This window comes from Rhinoderma darwinii, chromosome 11 (genome assembly GCF_050947455.1).
Source record: "Rhinoderma darwinii isolate aRhiDar2 chromosome 11, aRhiDar2.hap1, whole genome shotgun sequence".
Lineage (NCBI taxonomy): Eukaryota > Metazoa > Chordata > Amphibia > Anura > Rhinodermatidae > Rhinoderma > Rhinoderma darwinii.
In genome coordinates this window covers 39,414,554-39,440,045 of record NC_134697.1, presented here as the reverse complement: position 1 = coordinate 39,440,045, position 25,492 = coordinate 39,414,554, and the positions used below count along the sequence as shown (strand labels likewise).

The following is a 25,492-nucleotide window of genomic DNA, read 5'->3' as shown; positions in this document are numbered from 1 at the left end:
TGTGTGAACCCAGCCCTACACTGCAATACCAGACACAGCACTTGGCAAAGAGCTGCATAGGGGCTGTGTTGCACTACTGAGTACAGTGGCCACTTCATTCTTGCTATCAGTAGGGGTCCCATCTCACCTGTGACAGCCTCACCTGTGACACTCCGTTCATTGCTGGAAACTTGTTGCTTTGTGAGGCATGTTTACCAGTGCACTGGCAGTGTGATTTAATCCCAAATTTGTCTCGAAGGCTGTGCATTGCCTCGAGGAGATCAGTCAGAACTGCAGCAAAACAGAAAATAAATACTTGATGATCTAAATATCCAGAATACATATTCTATATGTGAAAGGAGACATTTCTTTCTAACACACCCGACCGTCATTAACGTTTTATATTTTACATTTTGTTTGGTCAACCAATGCACACAAGTAAAAGAACGTTTTTTAAATGCGACTTACCAGAGCTTGGAATAATCTGAGTAGGCATTAGGTGCTTGTAATCGTGAGGCTGTCCTTTTACGCATTTCAACCAGGTGTACAACTCTTTATCTAAAAGGATACAACAGGTTGTGATTTTTATTTTTTTTATATATCCTGTACCTGGCCTGTATACACTTCATTGTATTCAGTCTATACTGTAATAACTCCTTTTTTTCCCTTGTAAAATGTTAACAAGTTTAAAGAAAAAAAAAATTACGCACCTGCCCCCCTCCCCTGTAAACAATTAAAAATGAAAAAAAAAAGTTATTCTCACCTCACCCCTACGAGTTTCCTTAGCATGACAGCTCATATAACATACAGACGGCAGGCAGCGTCAGGACCTTGTATGAGCCGCAGCATGCAAAAGGGACCCAGAGGGGAGGAGCGATGAGGGGAGTATATATTTTTATTTTGTGTCCGATTGGGCAGATGGTAAATGGATGGCGCACGGTCTCGGCCAGCGGAAGATGCACCAAATTTATTAATAGGCGTATGCCTCCTAAATCAGTCACATCTTACTCCAGTGGAGCAGATAGTTGGGACTGGCATACGAAACGCCAGTCTTAGTAAATCTGCCCCAGCGTTGCATTGACATTTGGTCGCCTACGCCAGTTTTATGGAGACATATTACTCTGAATATTGGTAGATTATTTTTAAACTTTATGAATTGACCTTGGCAATTACCAACAGTATAAGGTGCGTCTGTGCACAGGGTGCCCTTGGATCAATGAACATCCTTACCAGGTTATTTACAGTGATACGCCCTGTCTTGTGATGTCTTCGCTTAATCATAGTATTTTGACAGGTAATTTACACTGCTGCTCTGAACGGCGGAAGCTCTTTTCCTATTTTTACTATCATTCTCACAGAACTCACAGGTCATTAGATTTACAAGAATTTAATCAATTCTATTTACCATAGTATGGATTCACGTTTTAATTTGACTAAAATATACCGACCCCATAAAAACCCCAAATGATTTATTAAACAGTCTGATCTACTTATCCAATCATGCCTATTCCCTGTACATTAATGACATGTCGACAGTAAGTCAGTATTGAGGTGTAGAAGGTGTTTAAATGGGCAGGTGTGGAAATTACTATTATTATTTTAGATGCAGTTTATAGATCTAAAACTACTCAAAATCTATATTTTTCATCATATACATTTTAACCACCTAACGGTTTATCCCAAGCTGTGCTCAGGCGGCAGGAAAAGGACCTTACAGTCTATTCCAAGCACAGCACGGGAAGTGGAAGTGCAGAGAGAGATGCCACTTTTGGAGGCTCTAGCTATGGCTAGAACAGGGCTTTAAAGAGGCCATGCCAGGACAGCGGCTGAGGAGGATAATCGTCCTGGCACGGCTGGAGGCAATGTCTGGTCATTCTCCCATGCTCCGGTGAAGGAACTGCGGAGGAAGTAATGTCACAGCAAGATCTCACGAGATCACGCTGTGCTGTGAATAAAGATGGGCATGAATAAAGAGACGTGTATGACGCCGATTGGTCAGCATTCTACACTTATTTACAACGACCACTTGGTTAAACGAAAAAAAAATTAGCATACATCTAAAAATGATAAGAACATGGTCAATAATAAACATTTTTCAAAAACAACACAGTAGTTATCTACAACAAAGCATTTATTAGATTAGGTAGGAGATAGAAGTATTAAAGTGATGAGAGCCTTTTTAAAACAAGATTGTGACGGCAGCTCTAGTCAAGATCTAGCCTGAGCTAGAGTAGGTTGAGGTGGGAGCTGTACCTGCAGCTCTAACCAGTCGGTGAGGAGCAGAGGGGGACGTGCTGGCAGCATACAGGGTGAGAAGGGGTATCTATGATCCTTCTCTTGTCCCTCTATTCAAATGACCCCCAGGGGAAGGGCTAACATGGACTTTTATTCATATCATCCCCCCAATCAACCGATCACACCTGCTCTCTGATCGTCATAAATAAGGTTGTTTTTTTACTCCATGACCCGGCGTTTAACCCCTCAGATGCCACGGTCAATGCAACTTCTAAGTGGTTTTACAGAAATTGAAAAATAAAGTTTCTCTTACACTATGTTTTATTATGGAAAATAAACGGAAAAAAAAACCCAAAAAACGACACTTCATTGGTATTGCTGCATTTGTAATGACCCATACAATATTATTAATACGTTATTTGTCCCACACAGTAAACACCATAAAATAGCAAAAGACCATGCCAGAACAGCTGGTCCTTACAACTAAAATTAGTTGTCACTAAAGGGTTAAAATGCACTTAAAGCAACGGAGTTATGCGCCAACTATATATCCTTGAGACATACATTAAATAACTACAGTGAAAAAAGAAAAAACGACATTCGGAAGCGTTTTTAAATTTTTATGTGACCCTTCTGCTCCTACTCCCCCCCCCCCCCAAAACAGCACCACACTCGACCAAAGGATATGTCTGGTATTGCAGCTTCGACCCATTCACTTGAAAGGTGTGGATTCTGGAAAAAATAAAAGCATACCCACTTTTCTAATCATGGACAACCCCCTTTTACTCAACTTTAACCCCTTCCCCCTGCTTGCATTCTGGGCCCTAATGTCCAAGCCATTTTTTACATTTTTCCATTGTCACATTCGAAGAGCTGTAACTTTTTTATTTTTGCGTCGGCATAGCTGTATAAGGTCTTGTTTTTTGCGGGACGACTTGCAGTTTTTATTGGTACCATTTGAGAGTAGATGCGACTTTTTGATCACTTTTTATCACATTTTTTTTAAGTCAGGATTAACAGAAAACAGCAATTTTTCCATTGTTTTTTATTTTATTTTTTACGGCGTTCACAGTGCGGGTTAAATAATGTTATATATTTATAGTCGGGGTCGTTACGGACGCGGCGATACCAAATATGTGTAACTTTTTTTGCTTTATTGTAGTTTTTTTTAATAGTAAAGCAGTTTGTAAGGGGAAAAAGTGGGTTTTTCATTTTTTTTGTTTCACTTTTTTTTTTTTAAATTAACTTTATTAAACTTTTTTACTTTTTTACTAGTCCCATTAGGGGACTTCACTATCCTCCGATCGCTATGATAATACACTGCAATACTTTTGTATTGCAGTGTATTACTGCCTGTCCGTTTAAAACGGACAGGCATCTGCTAGGTCATGCCTGCGGCATGATCTAGCAGGCATTCGCTCCAGGCAGACCTGGGGGTCTTTATTAGACCCCCGGCTGCCATAGAAGAGACAGACACTCGGCGATTTTATCGCCGGGTGTCAGTGAGATGAGAGGGAGCTCCCTCCCTCTCTCCAAAACCATTCAGATGCGGTGCTCGCTATTGTGCACCGCATCTGAAGGGTTAAACGGGTGAGATCGATACTAATATCGATCTCACCCGGCAGAGCAGGGACGCCCCCAGCCCTTAGCTGCCTCTAGCAGCTGAGAGCAGGGAGATTTGACACTCCCTGCTCTGTTTACTTTATTCTACAGCAGCGCCGTAGAATAGCAGCGCTCTAGAATAAAGCCCACTAATGACCGCCGTAAAAAGGCGTATCGGCGGTCATTAAGGGGTTAATGACCAATTCTTCAGCATAAACATGCTACAACACTAGCCAGTATCATTGTAAGGCCGAATTTACACGTGTGTGTTTTGCGTGCGCAAAAGGTACTTAACAGCTCCGTGTGTCATCCCCGTATGATGCGTGGCTGCGTGATTTTCGCGCAGCCGCCATCATTATGACACTCTGTATGTTTGTAAACAGAAAAGCACGTGGTGCTCTTCTGTTTTCATTCATACCTTTTACTGCTGTTGCGCAAATCACACGGAAGTGCTTCCGTGAGCTGCGCGTGATTTTCACGCACCCATTGACTTCAATAGGTGCGTGATGCGTGAACAACGAACAAATAAAGGACGTCGTGAGTTTTACGCAGCGGACACACGCTGCGTGAAACTCACGGACAGTCTGCATGGCCCCATAGTCTAACATAGGTCCGTGCGAGGCGCGTGAAAATCACGCATGTTGCACAGTCCTATTATACGTTCGTCTGAATAAGCCCTAAGTCTGGGCCCCATTCCAAACCACACATACATATTTTCTTAATGGTGTGCTGCCATAGAGAGAAGTTAAATAATCACACTGATGAGGTAGGACTTGGTTGTCCACACCTCAGACCATTAAGCTATTTTTTTCTATTAGACAATACCATAAAAACAGCAATTTTTCAGAAAAACTTTCTCCGAAAAGACTGGAAAAGAAACAAAAAAACAGAAGGAAGTTGCTGTACAGACTTAGGGGGTTGGGGGTGCTCCAGTACAAAAATAGCAATTCACTAGATACAGAAGCTATGCAGTGGACGGCTTCCTAAGCATTTCTGCAGGGTAAACACTACACAGAATGGAGCGCTTCATGCAGACTAACCTCGAGAACTTTTCCTTTCCTTCGCCTTGTAACAGTCCAGACAGACCACAAATCCACATTTCTGGCAGACCCAGTGAATGTTGAACAAGGTGGCTTCACAGGCATCACACATCTCCCGCACTCCTCGCACTGCTCTCTTCCAGGCTATTTTTGCTGAAATGCAGAATGATTTAGAAAAACATGAACATCTGCTCTGTACAAACATTTGCTTTATGAGCTTTTTTTCTTTGGTCACTGACCTTGGTTGATAGATAAAAAATATGCCCAGAAACCTATCAGCTGCTGAGTATGTGCCTCGTAGGATACAAAAATGAAAAACACCAAGAGGTCATATTAATCCCTCAAATGTTTCATTTCTACAGTCCAAGGACAAGCTTTGTCTAGTGGTTAGCTCCCTCCAATTTGTATGCTCTTCTGCAGCTATTTCTGGTATTCGTCATGCACTTTATTACTTGTGGTCACTCAGCAGACTATGTCAAAGTGTACAATGGGCTTCAGATTAGTGAACTGCCGGAAAATGCAATCTCTTAATATACTTTCATTAGCTGAATTGGCTAAGAGACAGAAGAGCGAGAAGAATATTTCAGCCGGTTAAAGGGCCACTGCTGGTAAAATAAATTCTTTGTGGTTGTCAATGGGCTTCAGTAGCAATCTATAGACCTCTACTTCCATTTATGATGTTCTATGGTTTGTCTATGTACCGCAGATTTCCCAACAGTCTGTACATCTACAGGAAAGCAGATGAGGGTTTGATTTTTTTTTTGCAGCTTCTCCATTCTAGCAGATCGTTACTTCCCTAGAATAATATTTCCTGGGAGATTTTCCAGCTCTTAGTTGAGCTTTAAAGGAACAGTGTCACCCCAAAAATTTTTTTAATATGTTAAAGATGTTAGTGCTTTATTAAAAACGTTTGGATTAATTTGTGTGTTACTTTTTTTTATTTTTACACTTTTTCTTCCCTATGGGGGCTGCCATTTTTTTTTCCATTTCTGTATGTGTCGATTAACGACACATACAGACATGGAATACGGCAGCTCCAGTCCCATAGGGACTGCGAACGGGGCCCGTTCCATCCACTTTCGTGTACGCCGCTGTGTGGGAACGGCGCATGCGCCGCTCCCACACAGTTCAATTTGAAATGCGCGCCGTCCGGCGCCATTTTCCTGTGGACCGGAAGTCGCGGCCGGATAGTAAGATTACTACTTCCGGTCGCCGCTTCCGGACTTGTGCACATGGAGCAGCGGCAGCAGACGGAGCGGATGGACCGGCGGCGACTGGAGCAGGTAAGGGATTTCTATGTATGTTCGTGTTTCAGTGTGTTTACTACTGTATGTTAACCTTCTACACTGTGTGTTAGCTCAAAAAATGGCGACACACAGTGTAGGAGGTTAGACCGTTCAAACCCCTCGTTTCTCCCGGCACTAGCCAGGATAAAGGAGGGGGGGATTCTGAGAGCTCACTAGAGCGAGGGATTTTTACCCAATTTTGCAGCATAAAGCAATGTGGTTGCTTTACCACATGCAATGCTGCAATTTTGGGAATGGCTCCATCTAGTGACCAGTGCTGGGAAATATTATAAATTGAATCCAATCTAAAAAAAAATTAGAACAATGTTTAATCACCAATACACTAACTGTTTAATTAAAAAAAAAAAAAAACATGTTTTGCTGGCAACACATTCCCTTTAAAGAGTCTCTGTCACCACATTATAAGTGGCCTATATTGTATATGATGTGATCGGCGCTGTAATGTAGATTACAGCTGTGTTTTTTTATTTAGAAAAACGATCATTTTTGACGGAGTTATGACCTATTTTAGCTTTATGCTAATGAGTTTCTTAATGGACAACTGGGCGTGTTTTACTTTTTGGCCAAGTCGGCATTGTAAAGAGAAGTGTATGACGCTGACCAATCAGTGTCATACACTTCTCCCCATACATTTACTCTGCACATAGCGATATAGCTATATCACTATGTGCAGCCACATAAACACACTATAACGCTACTGCAGTGTCCTGACAATGAATATACATTACCTCCAGCCAGGACGTGACGTGTATTCAGACTCCTGTCACTTCTCTGTGATTTACAGCATAGCAGGCGTAGTCTCGCGAGATTACGCTGTAAGCTGTCATTTACAGCGAGATCTCGCTGTGCTGTAGTCAGGATTCTGAATACACATCCCGTCCTGGCTGGAGGTAATGTATATTCATTATCAGGACACTGCATTAATGTTATAGTGTGTTTATGTGGCTGCACATAGTGATATAGCTATATCGCTAGTGTTGTGTAAATGAATGGAGAGAAGTGTATGACGCTGATTAGTCACTGATTGGTCAGCGTCATACACTTCTCTCCACAACGCCCACTTGGTCATATAGTAAAACACGCCCAGTTGTCCATTAAATAAACTCATTAGCATAAAGCTAATATAGGTCATAACTCCGTCAAAACTGATCATTTTTCTAAATAAAAAAACACTGCTGTAATCTACATTACAGCGCCGATCACATCATGTACAATATAGGCCACTTATAATGTGGTGACAGAGCCTCTTTAACAAGGATATTTTTAATTTTGGGTAAATTTCATGATCATTTATTACACTGGACTTCATTTGTTCACAAACCATTAAATGTAATGAAAGCAGTTTTGCAGCAGTCGATGACAAAAATGAGAGGATGGGGCCTTAGGCCTCATTCACACATTGAAGATTTAGTCAGTATCTTGCATCAGTATTTTGAAGCCAAAATCAGAAGTGGATCCTAAATACGAGGGAAATATAATGGAAAGAATTATACTACTCCTCTTTGCCTCCACTCCTGATATTGGCTTCAAACTATTGATGCAAAATACTAACCAAATCTGTAATGTCTGAATGAGGTCATAGGCTGTTCACAACTGTGTCGGAGGCTCCATTAGGAGTCTACGTCGCAGACTGACGTTTTTGACAGCCAAAAGTGCAACATGCTTTGCTATTTTGTCAGGCAAAACGATGGACACTGTGACTGAAACCTGACGGAACCCATTAAAGTCAATGAAATCCATCAGGCACCATTGGTTTCTGGCATGTGACTGATCCGGTTTCTCTTGTGTTCTGCTCCTTCGATGGAACAAACAATGGATAGTCCTGAAGCAGATGTGAACAGAGCCTTAAGGTGCTTTTACACCGGCCAATATGGGCTGGGGAAACGAGCCCCGATCAAGGGGACGAGTGATTGCTCTTCCCCATACATTTCTATTATCTTTATAAACCCAAGATGTTACTATCACTGCAGTATGAAAATTCTGACTTATAACCACAATATTATCCCCTTTCATCCAGACGTGGAAACATAACTGAATTTGCCACCGTTAGTTTGTAAACCTGCTGGCTGAAACACTTGCAGCATCCCTTCCTCTTCCCTACTTTCCTGGCTGCAGACATTTCCCACACAGTATTTACAGAGAAATAATGTGTGAACTGGATGTGAGAATCCAGCTCTATATAAAAACATGCCAGTCGGCACAGTGTGAGGCTGCACGTACCATCCTTCTTCACCCAAGACACAGCAGCTTTCTCAGACGTCACCATCTGACAGAATTTATCGCCGATGTAACCCAAGATATACTTAATAGATTCTAGGTCCAATTCATCATCTTCATAGTTTTCGTGTGTCCATAAACTCAGTGCTTCATCATCATACTGGTCAGGGGTAGAGAATCCATCTATTCGAACAACACCGTTCTTACTGAAAGATAACCTGAAACACAGCAGAAAAATAATTGTTTCAGAGCCAGCAGCATTCTGCCCCGTGTGAGCACAGACGATCCATCTCTGTCTTAACTTTTGATCGTGTACTGGATGTCTCGGTAATAAAGATAAAGCAGACTATTCTGAGTTTATAGCACTTCTAAAACACTACATCGGATTTTACTTTAAACCAAAACAGGCATTTCTGGGCAGATCTAACACATGACTATACAGGCAGCCAGCGCCGATCAGCCCTTACTTCAGGGAACAGGACATGTTATCCTGGAATAACTGTAAAGAACACCGTATCCTTGGCATTTAGATGTTCCCAATGGTTTGTTGTATGGCCTTAATGACATGGTAATTCAGAAAGCGAGAGCCTTGGAAAACACTAGTTTTTTTCCATCCCCTACAATATTAAATAAACCCATATTTAATAGATATGTATACTTTCTGAGTCAAACGAAGAATGACTACGTATAATGCCCTTACTTATTCTAGTGGATATTCATCTTTATTCTATGTTTGGAAGAAAGTCCTGCGACTTCCTGTGGCGAAGGGGTCTAGTTGGCTCCTCTTACCAATCTCTTCACTGGCATATTTAAAGGAGTTTTCCAGGACTTTAATATAGATGACCTGTCCCAGCACCCCCACCCATCAGTTCTGGCGAGCGCTGCTGTCTCTTCTGAACTTACCAGGCACAGCTCCGTACATTTGGTGGTGGCTGTGCCTGGTACTGCATCTCAGTCCCATTCAGACCGCCACTGATCTCATATTGATGACCCATCCTAAGGCTAGATCATTGATCTCAGTCCCGGAAAACCACTTTCATTTTCTTATTGCTCTATCATACTAGATAATAACCCATGAGTAATGTTGTTTTAGAAGTGCATAGAACAACGCAGAGGTCTTAAAGAGGCTCTGTCACCAGATTATAAGTGCTCTGTCTCCTACATAATGTGATCGGCGCTGTCATGTAGATAACAGTGGTTTTTATTTTGAAAAACTAATTTTTAACCAAGTAATAAACAATTTTAGATTTATGCTAATTAGCTGCTTAATGACCAACTGGGCGTGTTATTACTTTTTACCAACTGGGCGTTGTACAGAGGAGTGTATGAGGCTGACTAATCAGTGACCAATCAGCGTCATACACTTATCATTCCAGCGTATTGTTACAGTGTGATTGTGCAGTGAAAGAAGCTGGGCTGGAACAATGAGAAGTGTATGACGCTGATTGGTCACTGATTGGTCAGCGTCATACACTCCTCTGTACAACGCCCAGTTGGTAATTAAGAAACGAATTAGCATAAATCTAAAATTGTTTATAACTTGGTCAAAAACTATCAATTTTCAAAATAAAAACTACTGTTATCTACATTACAGCGCCGATCACATTATGTAGGAGATTGGGCACTTATAATCTGGTGACAGAGCCTCTAAGTATCTTACCAGGGAAATACACAGAGAAGAAGGGTTCCTATAAAACTAACCAACATAGAGGGTCCCTATTCAGATTCTGGTCCCCTTCAACTAAGGTACAGAGGGGACATCGTGCGCCTATTCTCTTGCCGCCTTCCTATCCCGTAAACAGAGAGCGGCGGAATGACTTTACAGATCTTCAACACTTACGTGCTTTTGATCCTACTGTTGCAACAATAAGGAGGGACTCGGGGGCCAGCGTGAGAGAAGATTCCCCATCCCAGAGGCCCTAAAGCTTTCTGTTCTGGCAGGAGCTGGGTTGCAAGTCAGAATTGTTTGTGTATTCTGATTGCCAAGTTAAGGCCGGTTCACACCTGCATCATTGTTTCTGTTGCTCCGCTCAGTCAGAAAGCTTCAGTTCCGTCGTGTGACGGACATCATTGACATCCGAAGGAACTCATTGACTTTAATGGGTTCCATTGGGTTTTCGTGGTATTAATGTAAACAGCTCAGCATGCTGCATTATAGTTTACTGTATTTTTGGACAGATCTGTGACGGAGGCCCCTAAAGAGCCCCCAACGCAGATGTGAACAAGCTCTTAACTGTACATCGTCAAAATTTATTAAAAGCCATCGTCACCCAAAAATAATTTTTGAATGTGGTTGGTGGAGTATAAAAAAAGATTGCAGTATTTTACTGCAGAATGAAAAGGGGAATCCATAGGTGCCCTGGCACACACTAAAACAACCCCTTCACCCAAATTAAAGATCAGTGGCCTAAAAGATTCCAATTACTGCATTAGATTAAGGTCATATGAGAAAATCTTCCGATCAGGGCCGATTAGTGGGCGGCGGTGTAAATATAGACTCCCACCCCTCTTCTAGCACAGCAGCTTATAGGTGCCCTAAAATATAGAGCATTACTTCCTAAATGTTATGGTTGAGGTGATAGAAATGTAAGTAAATTGTTGAGATATCCAAAAAGAAAAGCAAATTGGGAATCTGAAGTTTTTATTCTGGATTTATTAGGTCCTAAAGGAGTTCATTTACTTTAAGTTCGATTTCACTTAAAATGTGCATAACATTTTTTTATAAACTTTACAACTTCTTTGCTTTCCTTATTTTGCTCTCAATACTATTTATCTATGTAGTGGTTTTCAAATTCTGCTGTTTGCCTTTGGAAAGAGAACTTTCTGCTAAGACTAGACAGATGGTTTTTAGAACAGTGAATTGAAGGCGCTAATCTGGTCACTGTTTATGGGGAAACCAACTCAAAATGTATCTTTGTGTGTAAACGAAGAAGAAAAAGTTACTTAACATATTATAAAGATTTAAACTAAAGTGGTGGTACACTTTAAGAACTGGAAATCTGATGTGGTCCCTCCAGAGTTATGCATTATGACTAATAGAGTACACCGTTTATACCATGATAGCAAAATATGTAATAGACACTGATGAAATATAAATAAGCACCACAACATGGCAGACTCCGAATTACCTGCGAAAATAATAAAATCTGCAGAAAACTGGAGAATGTGTGGACTCCTCTCCTTTCTTGGTGCGGATCAGACGACATTCCCTGCATTTCTGTAAGTTTGGTCCAATCTCACAGCAAGAGTCATCCTGCAGGAAGGATTCTCCAGTCTGTTTGAGTTTCTTCACTTTCCGCCAATCTTTTAATACTGAACGAGGTATGCCTGCTGAAACCACATCACAACGAACGTCAGCAAGGAAATGAGACAAGGGTGGCATTTGCATATGTAGAAACTGGTGCTAATGAGGATGAAGTTCGCAGAAAAACATCATTTTCTAAGGGAAATGAAAATGGCCGAGCAGCTCAACAAGGCAGGCATAAGTCGAAAAAACTCATTATTTTGAGGAACCGAAGAATGTAAATGGATATAACAATAAGCTCATGTTCACATGCGAAAAGCCTTCATTATCGAAAGGTCACGAACACAATATTTCCAGCTCCATTAATTGCCGTAAATGTAAAAAAAAAAAAAATGACGTCCATGTTAAAAATACATATATAAATATAACAAAAAAGTCTTCAGGATATTAAAGTAATTCCAGACGATAACCTTTAATGCCCAACTACAGATCGCTGGCACGTTCACATTGAGTTGTCCAACAAGCGCACAGCTGTTCCATACTACTACATGGGAGATACGGAAACCACTGGAATACCTCGAACTATCAATTAATAGAAACTTGGCTTCCTATAGGACAGAGAGCCTTGCGTTCCTTAACGGACATGGCAAATCTCATCCTGAGACGTAACACTTCTATCCAGGACAGAATAATCACACCAGTATAAACATCTTATATCCAATACCCATGGTGGCAGATATAGGACATGACAGAACGGTGTAAACTGGTCACAAACGTATTCCTCTTCTCCTATTTTACGTATCTGCAGTATACGTTACTAGATATCCAGTGTAAGGCCTCATGCACACGACCGTAGTTTTCTGTGTGTTATCCGCAATTTGGCGCATAGCACTTACCCATTCATTTCTATGACTCCATGCAACAGACCGCGATGTCCATAGATCATAGATTGGCCGCAAAAACTCAGGATATGTAATTTTACAGACCATATTTGTGTCTTGGACTTGCCCATCGTGCATGACCATCACTGCATTTTTTTTGTTTTTGGTGAATCCCTGAATACGGATGAGACACGGATGTACTAGTGAAGGTTTTTTGGAGACAAATGGACCGCAATGGATTAGTGGTTCTCCGAACCGCAAAACCACTACAATCGCGTTAATTAGGCCTTCGTCTTACCCTTCACTCACTAGGAGTAAATACACTGAATCTACGTAAACCATAGTGACTTAGTACTGCACTAGGCCCATATTTCTCAATGTGCAAGTAGCAGAAGCCTCATTGGGGAATGTGGCACAGCTCTGGAAACCCAAATGCCACGGAAGTTAGACCTCAAAAGTTGCACGTTTGACAGTTGTCAGCTGCAGAGGTCCATCCGACCATAATGAAGTCTGGGCAAATACAATGATTCAAATACATTCCTAATCTAAAGCCCAGACTCCGCTTTATTTTAATATGAATTAACACATCAATTTTCTGACCAAAATCAATAAAAAAGTCGAATAAGCTACAGAAATCTGTCCTGACCCCACTAGGCTACGGACAAGCGATTTATGTAGCAGTGTATTCATTCATTATATAATTTTCATGTCAACCTCTTAATTGCTACTTCAACAATCTGACTGCCCACAGAACAAAAATAGCTGTAGGTCGATTATATTTCAAGCAGCAGTCGGGTTCAGACACAGAAAATAGCCGGCAGAAAGACAAACAGTCCACTGACTAATTTCGGGAGTGTAAACCTCCCCTACAGCACGCATCACTGCTGGAGCAGTCTGTAAAAATATGGCAATAATTTACTCATGAAGTGATGGGGGGGGGACTTATGAATGCGGCTTCAGTCACAGCCTGTCTTTGCTTAACATTTAATTGCAAATCCCTAAATATGAAAAGATTTGGTAATTTAACACTCAGAAGTGTGGTTAGAGGAAAAAATGAATATACTATGTGCATTACATGGTGGGTGTTCTTATAGACTCCCATCCGAGGTTGAAGGGATACAGAATTCATTGTAAGGAGGACCTTTCCTCAATATGATCATCATAAACTGGATGAGAGGAAAGGCTCTGAGTGATCAGTAGGAACAGTCGAGATCCATAACTGCAGGCGGCTACCGTTTAAAACCACGGTGGTTCACAACCCAAGATGCCATCCACATACATGAAATATGACTTCTTTTGTGCATTTCATTAAGATTTTATAGTAAATGGCTCCTATCCGCTATGTACGGTAAAACCGGGAAGGACACGCGAGGCGCTTCAGGTGAATAAAACCAATATACTATGATGATAAAATACTAAGCTATTGTATATGCTGCCTCAACATCCTGCAGACTACGAAGTTACAAGTTCCTCCGAGTTGTACTAAGCTGTAATGTACCTTAGTCTGCCTCTGTATGAACGTTTCATCTAAAGGTTTTGTCTGCCTGTCAAACTCTGTACAAATGTGATAAAAAAATAATAATTGTGCCACGCTCCATAGGATGTGGTATGTACAGAGGTACCGTACACTAGAAGAATTGATTCAAGAGACTATCTCCGTACATATGGCAAGGCCCTATGCTGCACTGTATCTTGGACTTTCTGGAGTTTCCCTTAAAATCGAAGTACTGAAAACACATCAACAGTCAGTAAACGTTAAAGGAGAATCGTCCTATATGAGAAAGTGCACCAAGTTCTTTCACCTCCGTGGTCTTTACTGTACTGCACTGCTCACAAAGTATTTATAGCCTCCAGTCTACGGCTTAATTTGGGAAGTGACATAGTTAAGTCTGATGTTATCTGTTAAGAATTCCCATGATCACTCTGAACTTTCCTGATGTTTGTACCTAAGAAAAACTAAAACGCACAAATCGGAATGCGGCGTGGACGGGATCCAAGAACAATCAACAAAAGGAACCAGGCTCTGGTATAAATAAAAACACATGCTATTCACATGATGCCGGGAAAGCGTCTGATACTTACTGCTGGAACTATTGCTCTGCAACTTCAGTTTGCTTTTCTCCTTGGCACTGCGACTAAGAATACCATTGGGTTTGATTTCCTCCTCTTTGTCTGTGTCACCTTTTCGCCTCTGCATATCATTTTGCTTCTTTTTGTATGTTGGCTTGGGCTGACGTTTCTGCCTTTGTCCGGACTTGCTCTCGCTTTCATCAGAGTCCTCAGTTTCAGAGCCAGATTCATAAGTCCTCTTAACCCTCCTTCTTGTAAGCCTATCTTCCTTGGGAGACTTGTCATCCTGCACTCTAAGGTCTATGTTATTCTGCAGCTCGCTAGACGTTGAAGCAATCAGATTAACAGTACAAGGCTTAATGATTTCAGAGACCATAGTGCTGCCTGCACTTTCTGGCTTACTGTTAGTGTTTTTATCTTCTTCCGAGTGCCGGGTAAGCCAGGCCTTTTTCAATTTGGTGTGGTAGTTTGGCTGGCTGCATTGGGAAGCCTGCCCAATGCCGCTAGAGCTTATTGTGTTTGTTGAGCTGCAGGGTGTGTTGCTTTCTGGAGAGCCGGAGGCTGGAAAGGTCTGATTTTTCACAGCATTGATCTCTGAATCATTGGCATTCGTGCTTTTCAACTGAGCTGCAGCCAAAGCCGCCTTGTGCTTTTTTAAATGAATAAAATCACTTGAAGCAGGATATAAAGAGTTGGGCTGAATTGCACTTGCAGTCTTGCTACTGGCTGAAGCTGTGGCGTTGACACAGCCATCTTGAGCTAGTGGCACAGTATGATTTCCAGATATTGAACTGGTGCTTTCTATCACTGTACAAGTTGAAACAGCATTGGATAAAGAGTAAGTTACTTCTGATCCACTGCAACTTGACACGCTTGTGGTTGTGGGGGCAGAGGTGGTCACATCAGTTTTCGTGCTGCACATATTAGTTCCAGGTGGCGATGAACTGGGAATGTTGTGTGAGGCAGCGCGAGTGTTCTTCTCAATGAGGACATGAGCGTTGTCGGAGTTCAGAAGTGGCTGGGTAATCCTTGTAGTCTCTCTGGTTTCCAAAGGCTTTGTGCAATCTGATTGATGGATTCCAGCTGATGATCTCTCACCAACTCTCTCCTTGGTGACTGCCTGAGTTACTAGCATGTGATCATACTTTGCACTGGACGGTGGGCGGACAATGACAGAGGCGGTTGCCGACGGTACCTTCACATTATTTTTCTCTGGCAGCCACTCAATTTTACTAAGTTTCTGCTTATCGTTTGTTTTCCAAATTTCCTGGACAGGTTTGTCTGTGTTTTTTTTGTAATTTGCCGCACCCTCCTTAGGCTCAGGAACTAGAGTTGGAGGTCTCTGAAGTTCCTGGATTTTACCTCCAGTAGTTACAGGCTGCACTGGAGTGAGGGTTGGTGGAGAAAGATTGCTATAACCAACATCCTTCCTATCAAGGCTGTGGTGAATTGGGGGATGGAAAACGGGGGCCCTGTGTAAGGCGGGCATGCTGCGGAGTGCATTTGAGGAGGAGACTGACAGCTGGGTTGGACTTCTGCTATCTCCTCGGTAAGATGTTATTGTGTGTGTTGCCACCTGCTGGGGAAGCAGTTCATTTAATTTACTTACTGATCCATCTTCAGGTTGGTGTTTAATTAAGGGAGGTGGCTTAGATAATGAGGACATATATGAATTAATACTAGAAGAATTGGATGAAGGAGGGTTGGCATTTTGCTTTTCCGTGAACACATTTACCACTTCCTTCGATGCAAATGTCCTAGGCGGTTCATTCACCACACTATTAGATAGTGTAGTGAAATAATTACTTTGTGGCAAACTTTGAGACACTGAATTTTTAATTTTGTACAAATCGGAGATGGGACGCTCCACATTGTTTTCTTGTTTTACCAAGTGGGTTTTTGGGCTGCAGGAAACTATGGGCGTTACTCTAGCGTAGCTCTCGCGTTCATTTTCATGTGCTTTGATTTTCATGGAGAAGGATGAAGCTTCGATGTTTTCCTGAAGGATTCTCCTATGCTCATCCTTATATTTGCTCTGCCTCTCTCCGCTGTCCAGAGCTGGGCGCTGAAGCTTAGTGTGGCTCAGAACAGGCTCCATGTAATGTCTGTGTATATGGCCATCTTTTCCCGAGTGTGTTCGGTTGTGTTCGTGCTCAGACTTTACAGGTGCTAAAGTAACAGAGCGCAATGGTTCACTAAATGTCTTCTTTTCCAAGTCCCTGTTAAGAGACAAGATTGAATAAGTAAGGAAGTTATACAATGTAAATATTTTATTCTAGATGCTCAAACGTCTGTATTATTGCCTAAAGAAATGCATTAGACTCTGTTCAGATCTGCGTTGGGGTCCCGTTCTGACGTTCCATCGGAGGTTTCCGTCAGAACGGGACCCTGGACAGACACAAACCAGAGGTTTTCGTCTCCTTCATCATTGATTTCAATGGTGCCCGTGGTTTAAGTTCGCCTCTCTTTTTTGCACCGGATCAGTCGTTTTTCCGGAAGCAATAGCGTAGTCGACTACTCTATTTCTTCCAGCAAAACGACTGATCTAGTGCACAAAAGAGACAAACGGAAACCAGGGGCACGGGCTCCGTCACTATTGAAATCAATGGTGATGGAGACGAAAATCTCTGGTTTCCGTCTGTGTCTGTTCAGGGTCCCGTTCTGACGGAAACCTCCGACGGAACGTCAGCCCAACGCAGATGTGAACAGAGCCTTATTCATACATGATATACCATACAAGGGGGGGATTTGACTACATACTCTTTATGATGATCCGTTGATTGTTTAGACAAGGGTGGACTTGAATGTGCTACCAGTTTAAGTGGTCTTAGGGGGTCAGCACTGGAGGGACGCACAGGAAGGTGACCCAATAGTAAGCCGTCTGCTGAAGACACGGGTGTGGGTTGGTGTAACCAGGGGCTGGCAGTGTTCTGCAAAGAGGAATAAACAAATGCATAACTACGCGCTGCTTCGGTCTCATCCGGAATGACAAAAAAAAAAAAGGACACACACACACACGCACACACGCACACACACGCGCACACACGCACACACGTGTAAAATGAAAATATACTTTGTCATGTACTTCTATCTCTATTGTTTGCATGTTACCATTATCAGGGTGCTGTATACTTTAAAGTAATACTTCAAATTCGTTATGGATGCCCTGCGGGTTATAATCCAGATCACGGCCCCTCATTCCCCCATATTTCCTAGAAACGCTCCTTGATGTAAATTTCAGAAGCCAACTGTGTAAATACATGCGTTTTTTTGTAGCTTTATCAGACACCATTAAACTCAAATCTAAAGGCCCTTTTACACAGGCCAAGAATAAATGCTTGTTCCCTATCATTGCTTTGTGTAAACAGTGCAACGATCAGCCGATGAACGAGCAAACGTTCGTTCATTGGCTGAACGTATGGTTTATGCAGAATTAAATATTGTCGTTGTTGGCAGCACATCTCCCTAAACAGGGGGATAGGATACCGATATAATGGAAATGTACAGGGATGAACGATCGTAGTACCGATCACTCGGCCCCACACATAACCGATCATAGCTCATAGTAAAAGGAGCAAATGAGCGCTGATCAACAAGCTGTCCTGTTGACTGGCGCTCGTTTTCACGGTGCGATAACACCTTTAGCCCGATGATTAAAAAGCGAATAATGTGTTTTGTCTGCCTTCCCACAGCAACGCTGAACAGGGAAGTGAAACAAAGCCTCTCAATTGTGGTGTAAAAAGTGTCATGTGTCACCATCATGAGGCTGCAAAGGTGAGTCACTTACAATGTTTTCACACTTTCAGTCATTGTATCTTATGATAGTAAAGCCACAAAATACTAAAAAGGACACGGTTACATCTAGTGAAAAAGAAAAAGAAAAAAAAGGCAAATCTATATATGGAGTCTAAAAGAGCTTAAATTTTAACTTAAAGGAACAGTGTCATCACAAATTATTTTTTTATATGTTAAAGATGTTAGTGCTTTATTAAAAACGTTTATATTCATTTGTGTGTTTGTGTTTTACTTTTTCTTATTTTTACACTTTTTCTTCCCTATGGGGGCTGCAATTTTTTGTTCCATTTCTGTGTGTGTCGATTAACGACACACACAGACATGGAATACGGCAGCCACAGTCCCATAGGGACTGTGAACGGCTCCCGTCCCATTGACTTCAGTGTACGGCGTCTGTGTGGGAACTGCGCATGCGCCGCTCCCACACAGTCCAATTCGAAATTGGCGCCGTCCGGCGCCATTTTCCTGTGGACCGGAAGTCGCGGCCGGACAGTAATATTACTACTTCCGGTCGCGGCTTCCGGATTTGTGCACTTGGACCAGCGGCAGCAAACGGAGCGGACGGGCCGGAGGGAGCCGCGGCGGCAGGAGCAGGTAAGAGATTTCAATGTATGTTCGTGTTTGTGTGTGTTTACTACTGTATGTAAACCTACTACACTGTGTTAGCTCAAAAAATGGCGACACACAGTGTAGGAGGTTACACCGTTCAAACCCCTCGTTTATCCCGGCACTAGCCAGGATAAAGGAGGGGGGGATGCTGAGAGCTCACTAGAGCGAGGGCTTTTAACCCAATGTTGCAATGCTTCAATTTTGGGAATAGCTCCATCTAGTGACCAAAAATGGGTAGTATTATAAATTAGGATTAATTTATAATATTTCCTGACTCGTGAAAAAAATAAAAAAAATTTGAACAATGTTTAATCACCCACACACTAAATGTTTAATTTTTAAAAAAAAAACATGTTTTTCTGGCAACACATTCCCTTTAAAGGGGTTTTCCCATGAAGGACATTTATGACATATCCACAGGGTGTGTCATAAATGTCAGATTGATGTGGCTCCCACCTCTAGGACCCGCACCTCTCTCTAGAACGGGGCCCCCTAATCCCCATTCTAGGCTTTTGGTGCGAACGCTGCCTCCCGGCCACTTTCTGACTTTATGGTCGGGAGTTACAGAAACAGCGTATCTCTCTGAGCTACACCGTTTTCGTAACTCCTGTACTAGTGAATGGCAGTTACGGAAGCAGATTAGCATGTGAGCTACGCCGTTTCCGTAATTACCATTCAGTTATATGGGACTTACAGAAACAGAGTAACTCCGTGGGATACGCTGTTTGAGTAACTCCCGACCATAAAGTCAGGAAGTGGCCGGGAGGCAGCGTTGGCACCAAAAGCTAGAACGGGGTTAGGGGGCCCTGTTCTAGAGATAGCTGCGGGCCCCAGAGGTGGGACCTGCATCTATATGACATATCCTGTGGATGGGTCATAAATGTCCTTCATGGGAAAATCCCTTTGATTGATTTCAATGGTGTACCAAACGCAAAACGTAGAAGAAGAGCTGCGATCATCAATCACACATGAATGTAAAGATTTCTGGAGGTCTTCAGAATAGGACATGTAATAAAACAGTGATCATGGGGTATCATTCTGGACTTCCTATCATACAAGAATACTAGTCAGCCTCTCCCTAGTCTAAAATGGCTGCTCACAGAGAACAATAGATTGCCTTCAACTGCAAAACCAATGTATGCCTTTAGTATCTTGAGCAGAATCAGTTAATGTGCTGCACTTTAGTCCACTCTGTATTACTCAGGGCAGTTTATGTAACTCGAAGCTTAGAACAGTAATAGGAAAATGATATATGACTACATATGGAAAATATGCATGGTGTAAATTATCCCGGCCAGATGTTTACGTTGGCCTGCCTCTCCAGAAGGATGCGATTAGAACCACACTAGCTTTACCTCATGCCAGGCTTTTTATTTCCACTTTCCTTTAAACAGCAATTCAAGTTCAGGGACAGACCCTTTAGCAATCAGCAGGATTGAGAATCTGGGAGCGTGCGGCTAAACGCTGAAAAACGGTTTATTTTCCCTTAATGATCGCTTCTGACCTCTTCAGACGTCCCAGAGATAGAAGCTGCAGAATCTCAAACCTGTCTAGAAAGTCAGTTCTGCTAATAATGGTTTTCCCAGGTTACGGAGGGATGACAGCACATCGGCATATACTGCTCAATATCACAGCCTGGGTGTGCACTGGTAAATGGAGTCTGTCACCTTCACATTACACAGATCTATGAAGATACAACGTAAGGCCGCGATCACACTGCTGCGTTTCGGTCAGTATTTGAAAGCCAAAACTAATAGTGGGATCTCTACCATATATAAGTTAAATATACAGAACGTATCTAGACCCTGTCACTGCAAAGTGGGTGTACATAGCGCAGATTTTAGCCCAAACCAAAGCTGGATCCAAAAAACACCAAAACAAATACTAAATCTAAAAATGCAGTGTGAACAAGGTGTAATAAATCAGAACGATTGTCGGCTCCAGATGTAAGGTGCTCAACTTTAATAAACAGATTCCATGCCCTAATGAAGCCACATTGTGGCAAATAGTAGGCACCCAGGAGGTCTGGCTGCACCATCATAATGCGTGGACATCTAATAGCAACTAGTTCTTCGTTACATCAGTATTAGACTGGAATCACACATGCCGTTTTCGATCCATTTTTTTTGAGCCAAACACGGGAGTTGACTCAAAAGAGGAGATGTTTCAGCCTTTTCTCTAGAACTTGTCCTTCCTTTTGGAGCCACTCCCGGTTTTAGCTGTAGGTTATTAAAAAAAAGCAGTCAAAAACTGCAAGACAAACTGCATCAAAAACCGCAAGCCGTTGCCTTGCTCAGCTAACTTGTGTACACACAACTGTTTACATAGCAGATTCCATGCATGGGCTGCATACATTGAAGTCTAGGTATACAAAAACAAATGCCAACCCCGAGATTGTGGGAACAAATGATCTAGGTGCCGTTACCAATATAAAAAGATTTTGTAACAGATCCTAATAAATCTCATAGATATGCAGTTTATCAGATGAAAGACTCGGTAACCCTGTATAAGAACTTCATAAGGTTTTGTTCACATCTGCGCTAGAGTCCCGTTCCGACCCTGACTGTCACAAACTGAAACCAAAGGTTTCCATCACCATTGATTTCAATGGTGACGGATCCAGTGCCAATGGTTTCCGCTTGTCTCAGTTGTGTAAGGGTTCCGTCATTTTAATCAATAGCATACTCGACTACAGTATTCATTCCGTCAAAACGACGGAACCCTTGCACAACGGAGACAAACGGAATTCATTGGCACTGGATTCGTCACCATTGAAATCAATGGTGATGGAAACCTTTGGTTTCAGTTGTGTCAGTCAGGGTCTCGTTCCGACGGAAATATCTGACGGAACGGGACCCTAGCGAAGATGTTAACGAAGCCTAACTGAACTATTGTGGATGTAATACTCGTGTAACTATGTAAACAAGCCAGAAAAAGTTATGCTGACAGCACTCACCCTTCTTATTGAAGCCTCTGCATTGACATGGTTCTCTGGGTGAACCCATTTTGAGGAAGGTAAGCCAAGACTAGAATAGGCATGACTTCCATTTGGATACTGCCAAATGATGGGATAAAGTCCCAGCTGGTTGTAAGAAGCTGAAGGGTGAGCTTGGCCAAGAAGATGAGGTGGCTGGTGCTGTAACATTTGCTGCTGTTGCTGATGTGCAAGTGCCAAATGGCTAAGGCTGCTGGCATGTGCAGTCTCTAGCTGAGGGTGACCGCCTAACAATGACCCAGGAGGCATACCAGATAGCACCGTAGGTAGTAAGTGAGGATGGTGGACTGAATGGTGAGATGCGCCACCCAGTGCATGGGCATTTATAGCAGTCATAGGCGTTTGGTTTGAAGAGGACGTTAACATATGAGGATTAGCTGTTAGTGCTGGATGGTGGTTGTTTGGAGGTAAACATGCTCGATGAGCTGGAGAATGAAGAGAAAAATTGTGCTGGTGCAAATAAGGAGAAAGGTGATTAGCTGCAGTATCTGGTCCAACAAGTGCTGGGTCCCTGTAAACTGTAAAATGCTCATTTTTGTCTATAATAAGTGGACTTTTTGTAGATTCAATCGCACTGGCTCTTGACGTCACTGGATGGAAGCTGGACCTGTGCGTATCACAATCCATTTTACTAAGGGGTCTAGCAACTACAGAACTATGATTATTGTGATAGTTCAACTTGAAACTCACGGAATCTGGAGAGTGGACGGGGCGACACTTCAAAATATCCGGAGAAGAACTATATTTTATTCTACTCGAATTTTCAGACATATGTGGCTTTGTCTTAAGAGCATCCAGAGCCTGTTTTTGAAGTCTCTTCTGTTCATCCGTTAAGGACGTGCTACCGATGACAGAGGTGTGGTGGATCTTCTCCCTGCTGTTCACCTCCTTATGAATAGACTGGGGCATTTTTAAAACCCCTGAAAGTGCCAAATCTGTTTTATTGTTAACATTGTCAGTCCAACCATGTTCAGATTCCGGTTTCTTTGCAATGGAAAAATTGATGGCGCCAAATGACTGCTTCAAGTCATTGCCTTGTAGCTCCTTCTTGGCATTGGGCTGCGTGTTAAACTTAGTTGAACTGTTTTCCTGGGGTGCTTTGTCCAAACTGTTTTCGTTAGTTAAGACGATAGAATTTTTGGGCGTGGGAGGTTTGCTGATAAGCTGATCAGTCTGTAACAATTCGGTAGTGTTGTTCCGCTCAACCACGCCATCTTGGACAAGCAGTTTATTGGAATTCTGCTCATAAAGTGCTGTCTGTTCAGAGAGGAGGAACTGAGAGTTTTCTTTCTGCAGCTGTAAGTCAGCTGACTTTAGCCTTTCTGCTTCTTGATGCTTTTTATCTTCCTGTATTTCATCCCAGTGAGAATGTCTATCTATTAGTGTCTGTTCCTCAGCCCCCTCGCTACTTTGGGATTTTCCTTCGTCTCCATTTATCTTTGAAGTATTCTTGCTTTTCAACTCGTTCTCGGAATTTTGCTCAGAGGAAGAATCTATTATCCTTTTATTTGAATTTTCTGAGTCGCTGCTCTCGGAGTAGTCTGAAATATTGTCTGTGCGCAGCCTTTTCAGAATTAATTTCTTTTCATCCTCCTCGGGTTTTCTCCTTTTGCTGTGAAAATGTTTGTTCCTCTTCACATTTTCTGCAAATAGAAATATAGACATTAGTTTATGTGCCTGTCCGGATGACATCTTCTATGTGGTTCAATTGGGAAATCGATAACTGTGCTTCATCCAGATCAATTAGAAGAGTCCTGGTGGGGTAAGAAGTGTACAGTCTCAGACAGTCTATGAGCCTATAGGTACACCGTCTTGCTTGGCACCCGGACCCAAACCAATAGTGACACTTTAAAAAGATACATATATTCTATAAGTATATAAAAGCCGTTAAGGTCATTTACAAAACAAGATATGAGAACTTTTGCGGTTTTATTCGATTACACAGTAGGTTTTCACATTGCACATGTTTTACTAACATGCAGTCACAATTCCCACCCATCCATTTACAGCTAAATTTCAGGATAGTTTCTGCATTTTCCAAGCTCAGGAGTGTTATTACAAACCATAAAGGTCTGCATACCCCCCCCCCCCCCCCTACCAGTACCGTCATATCTTTCTTCTTTAATCCTATCTTCATCCGGCATGCTGCTGTCAGAACCTTTCCTCTTGTTTAAGCGGGCGTTTCGGTGCTGACTCTGTTTCGTAGAGCTCTGTGAGTTCATCGCTGGCCTAGGACTATTTGCTTGTGCACGTGTATAATGACCCTAAAAAAAGACAGTTATTCAGTACACACAGGCAACAAAATGGAGTTAAATTTATCAAAAATTAGTGCAAAAAAAAAAGAAAAAGTGGAGCTGCTGCGCCCAAAGGGTCTGTGAAAAATAAAGGCTGCCATTTGATTGTTTACTCTGGGCAACAACTCCACTTTTCCTTTGTAGTCTCCTATTGTGCATTGATCTGCTATCAGCTCGGCTGTAAAAAACCTGATAATTAAATTTGGCATTTCATCACACATTCCTCAGAGAGGAAATATACAATCTCTCATACGGTTATGTAATAGGAAACACGTACATGAATTGTGTTGAAGTTCTGGTTGGAGCGCGACCTGCGGCGACTTGTGATGCCTATATTTTCACCTTTTAGCAGAGAGTATACAACGTCGTCTAGAAAGGTCATCTGAACCATAGAAGGATCAACATTCTGTGGCTCTAGAACCTGGGCCAAAAGACACAAACATGGCAACCATTAGTACTTCCGCAACTCAAGGTCAAGAATCAAACGCTTTACAAATCACATATGAAATAAGAATGTAGATCACTATCCGAAACTTCTTTAGGTAAGATGCACCATGCCACTTCATCACTTGGGGGTGCATGGCGTTTAGGGCAGAACCATTGGCGTACCGGGCAGGCACAGGTTACGGTCATTTAATCAAACGTCTGTTCCAAATTTTGTTCTCACTAGTGCAAAATACGGAAACACAAAAGATGTGATCAGCCAACAAATGAGCGTTTATAAGAACGCTCGATTGGCTGATGATTGGCTTTTCTAATGAAGCCCTAAGAGTTGCGCTTGGGAACCAATGAACAGTTTCTGCACGTAAAGACGACGTCATGCTCTTTCAATGGAGGGCTCTTTGGTTCTTTTCCCACCACTATCGCCTAGCTGGTTATATGGTCACATCCATATTAAAATCCGGCATCTAAAGCATTCATTTGCTCTTTATTTATTGCGACAACAGCCTTTTTAATTCTGTGGATTTCTAGACCATCCTTTTTAACTCACACAAAATCATTACAAAAGGGAAAGGTTACTAAGAATTGCAGTGAATCCTATAGGAATGGATTGCCTGGGCTGAATATCGATTATGTCAAATTGCTTGAGGGAAGAACAGTCATGAACAGTGGAGCAGGTTAAAGTCTCCAACACCAGCACTTCTACCAAGTATACATCATTATTAATTGTATCTATGTTGCTGGAATCTGTTGCATTGTTCAGACAATTTCAAATAAAAACCC

General features: G+C 42.2%; 1 protein-coding gene across 4 annotated transcripts in view; it reads right to left on the bottom strand.

Moving 5' to 3' along the window:
• Positions 1–25,492, bottom strand: part of JMJD1C (jumonji domain containing 1C) — a 250,851-nt gene that overhangs the window by 15,055 nt on the left and 210,304 nt on the right. For 2 of the 4 annotated variants that reach the window (XM_075841132.1, XM_075841136.1), the window contains 10 exons: positions 24,546–24,689; positions 24,079–24,238; positions 21,936–23,617; positions 17,336–17,505; positions 14,588–16,794; positions 11,509–11,710; positions 8,384–8,598; positions 4,857–5,009; positions 448–537; positions 128–270 (listed from right to left, as the gene is read on the bottom strand). In XM_075841132.1, the coding sequence (XP_075697247.1) occupies positions 128–270; positions 448–537; positions 4,857–5,009; positions 8,384–8,598; positions 11,509–11,710; positions 14,588–16,794; positions 17,336–17,505; positions 21,936–23,617; positions 24,079–24,238; positions 24,546–24,689 (5,166 nt within the window). The remainder of the gene's footprint in view (positions 1–127; positions 271–447; positions 538–4,856; positions 5,010–8,383; positions 8,599–11,508; positions 11,711–14,587; positions 16,795–17,335; positions 17,506–21,935; positions 23,618–24,078; positions 24,239–24,545; positions 24,690–25,492) is intronic. The other 2 variants (XM_075841133.1, XM_075841135.1) reach the window with 2 other exon arrangements.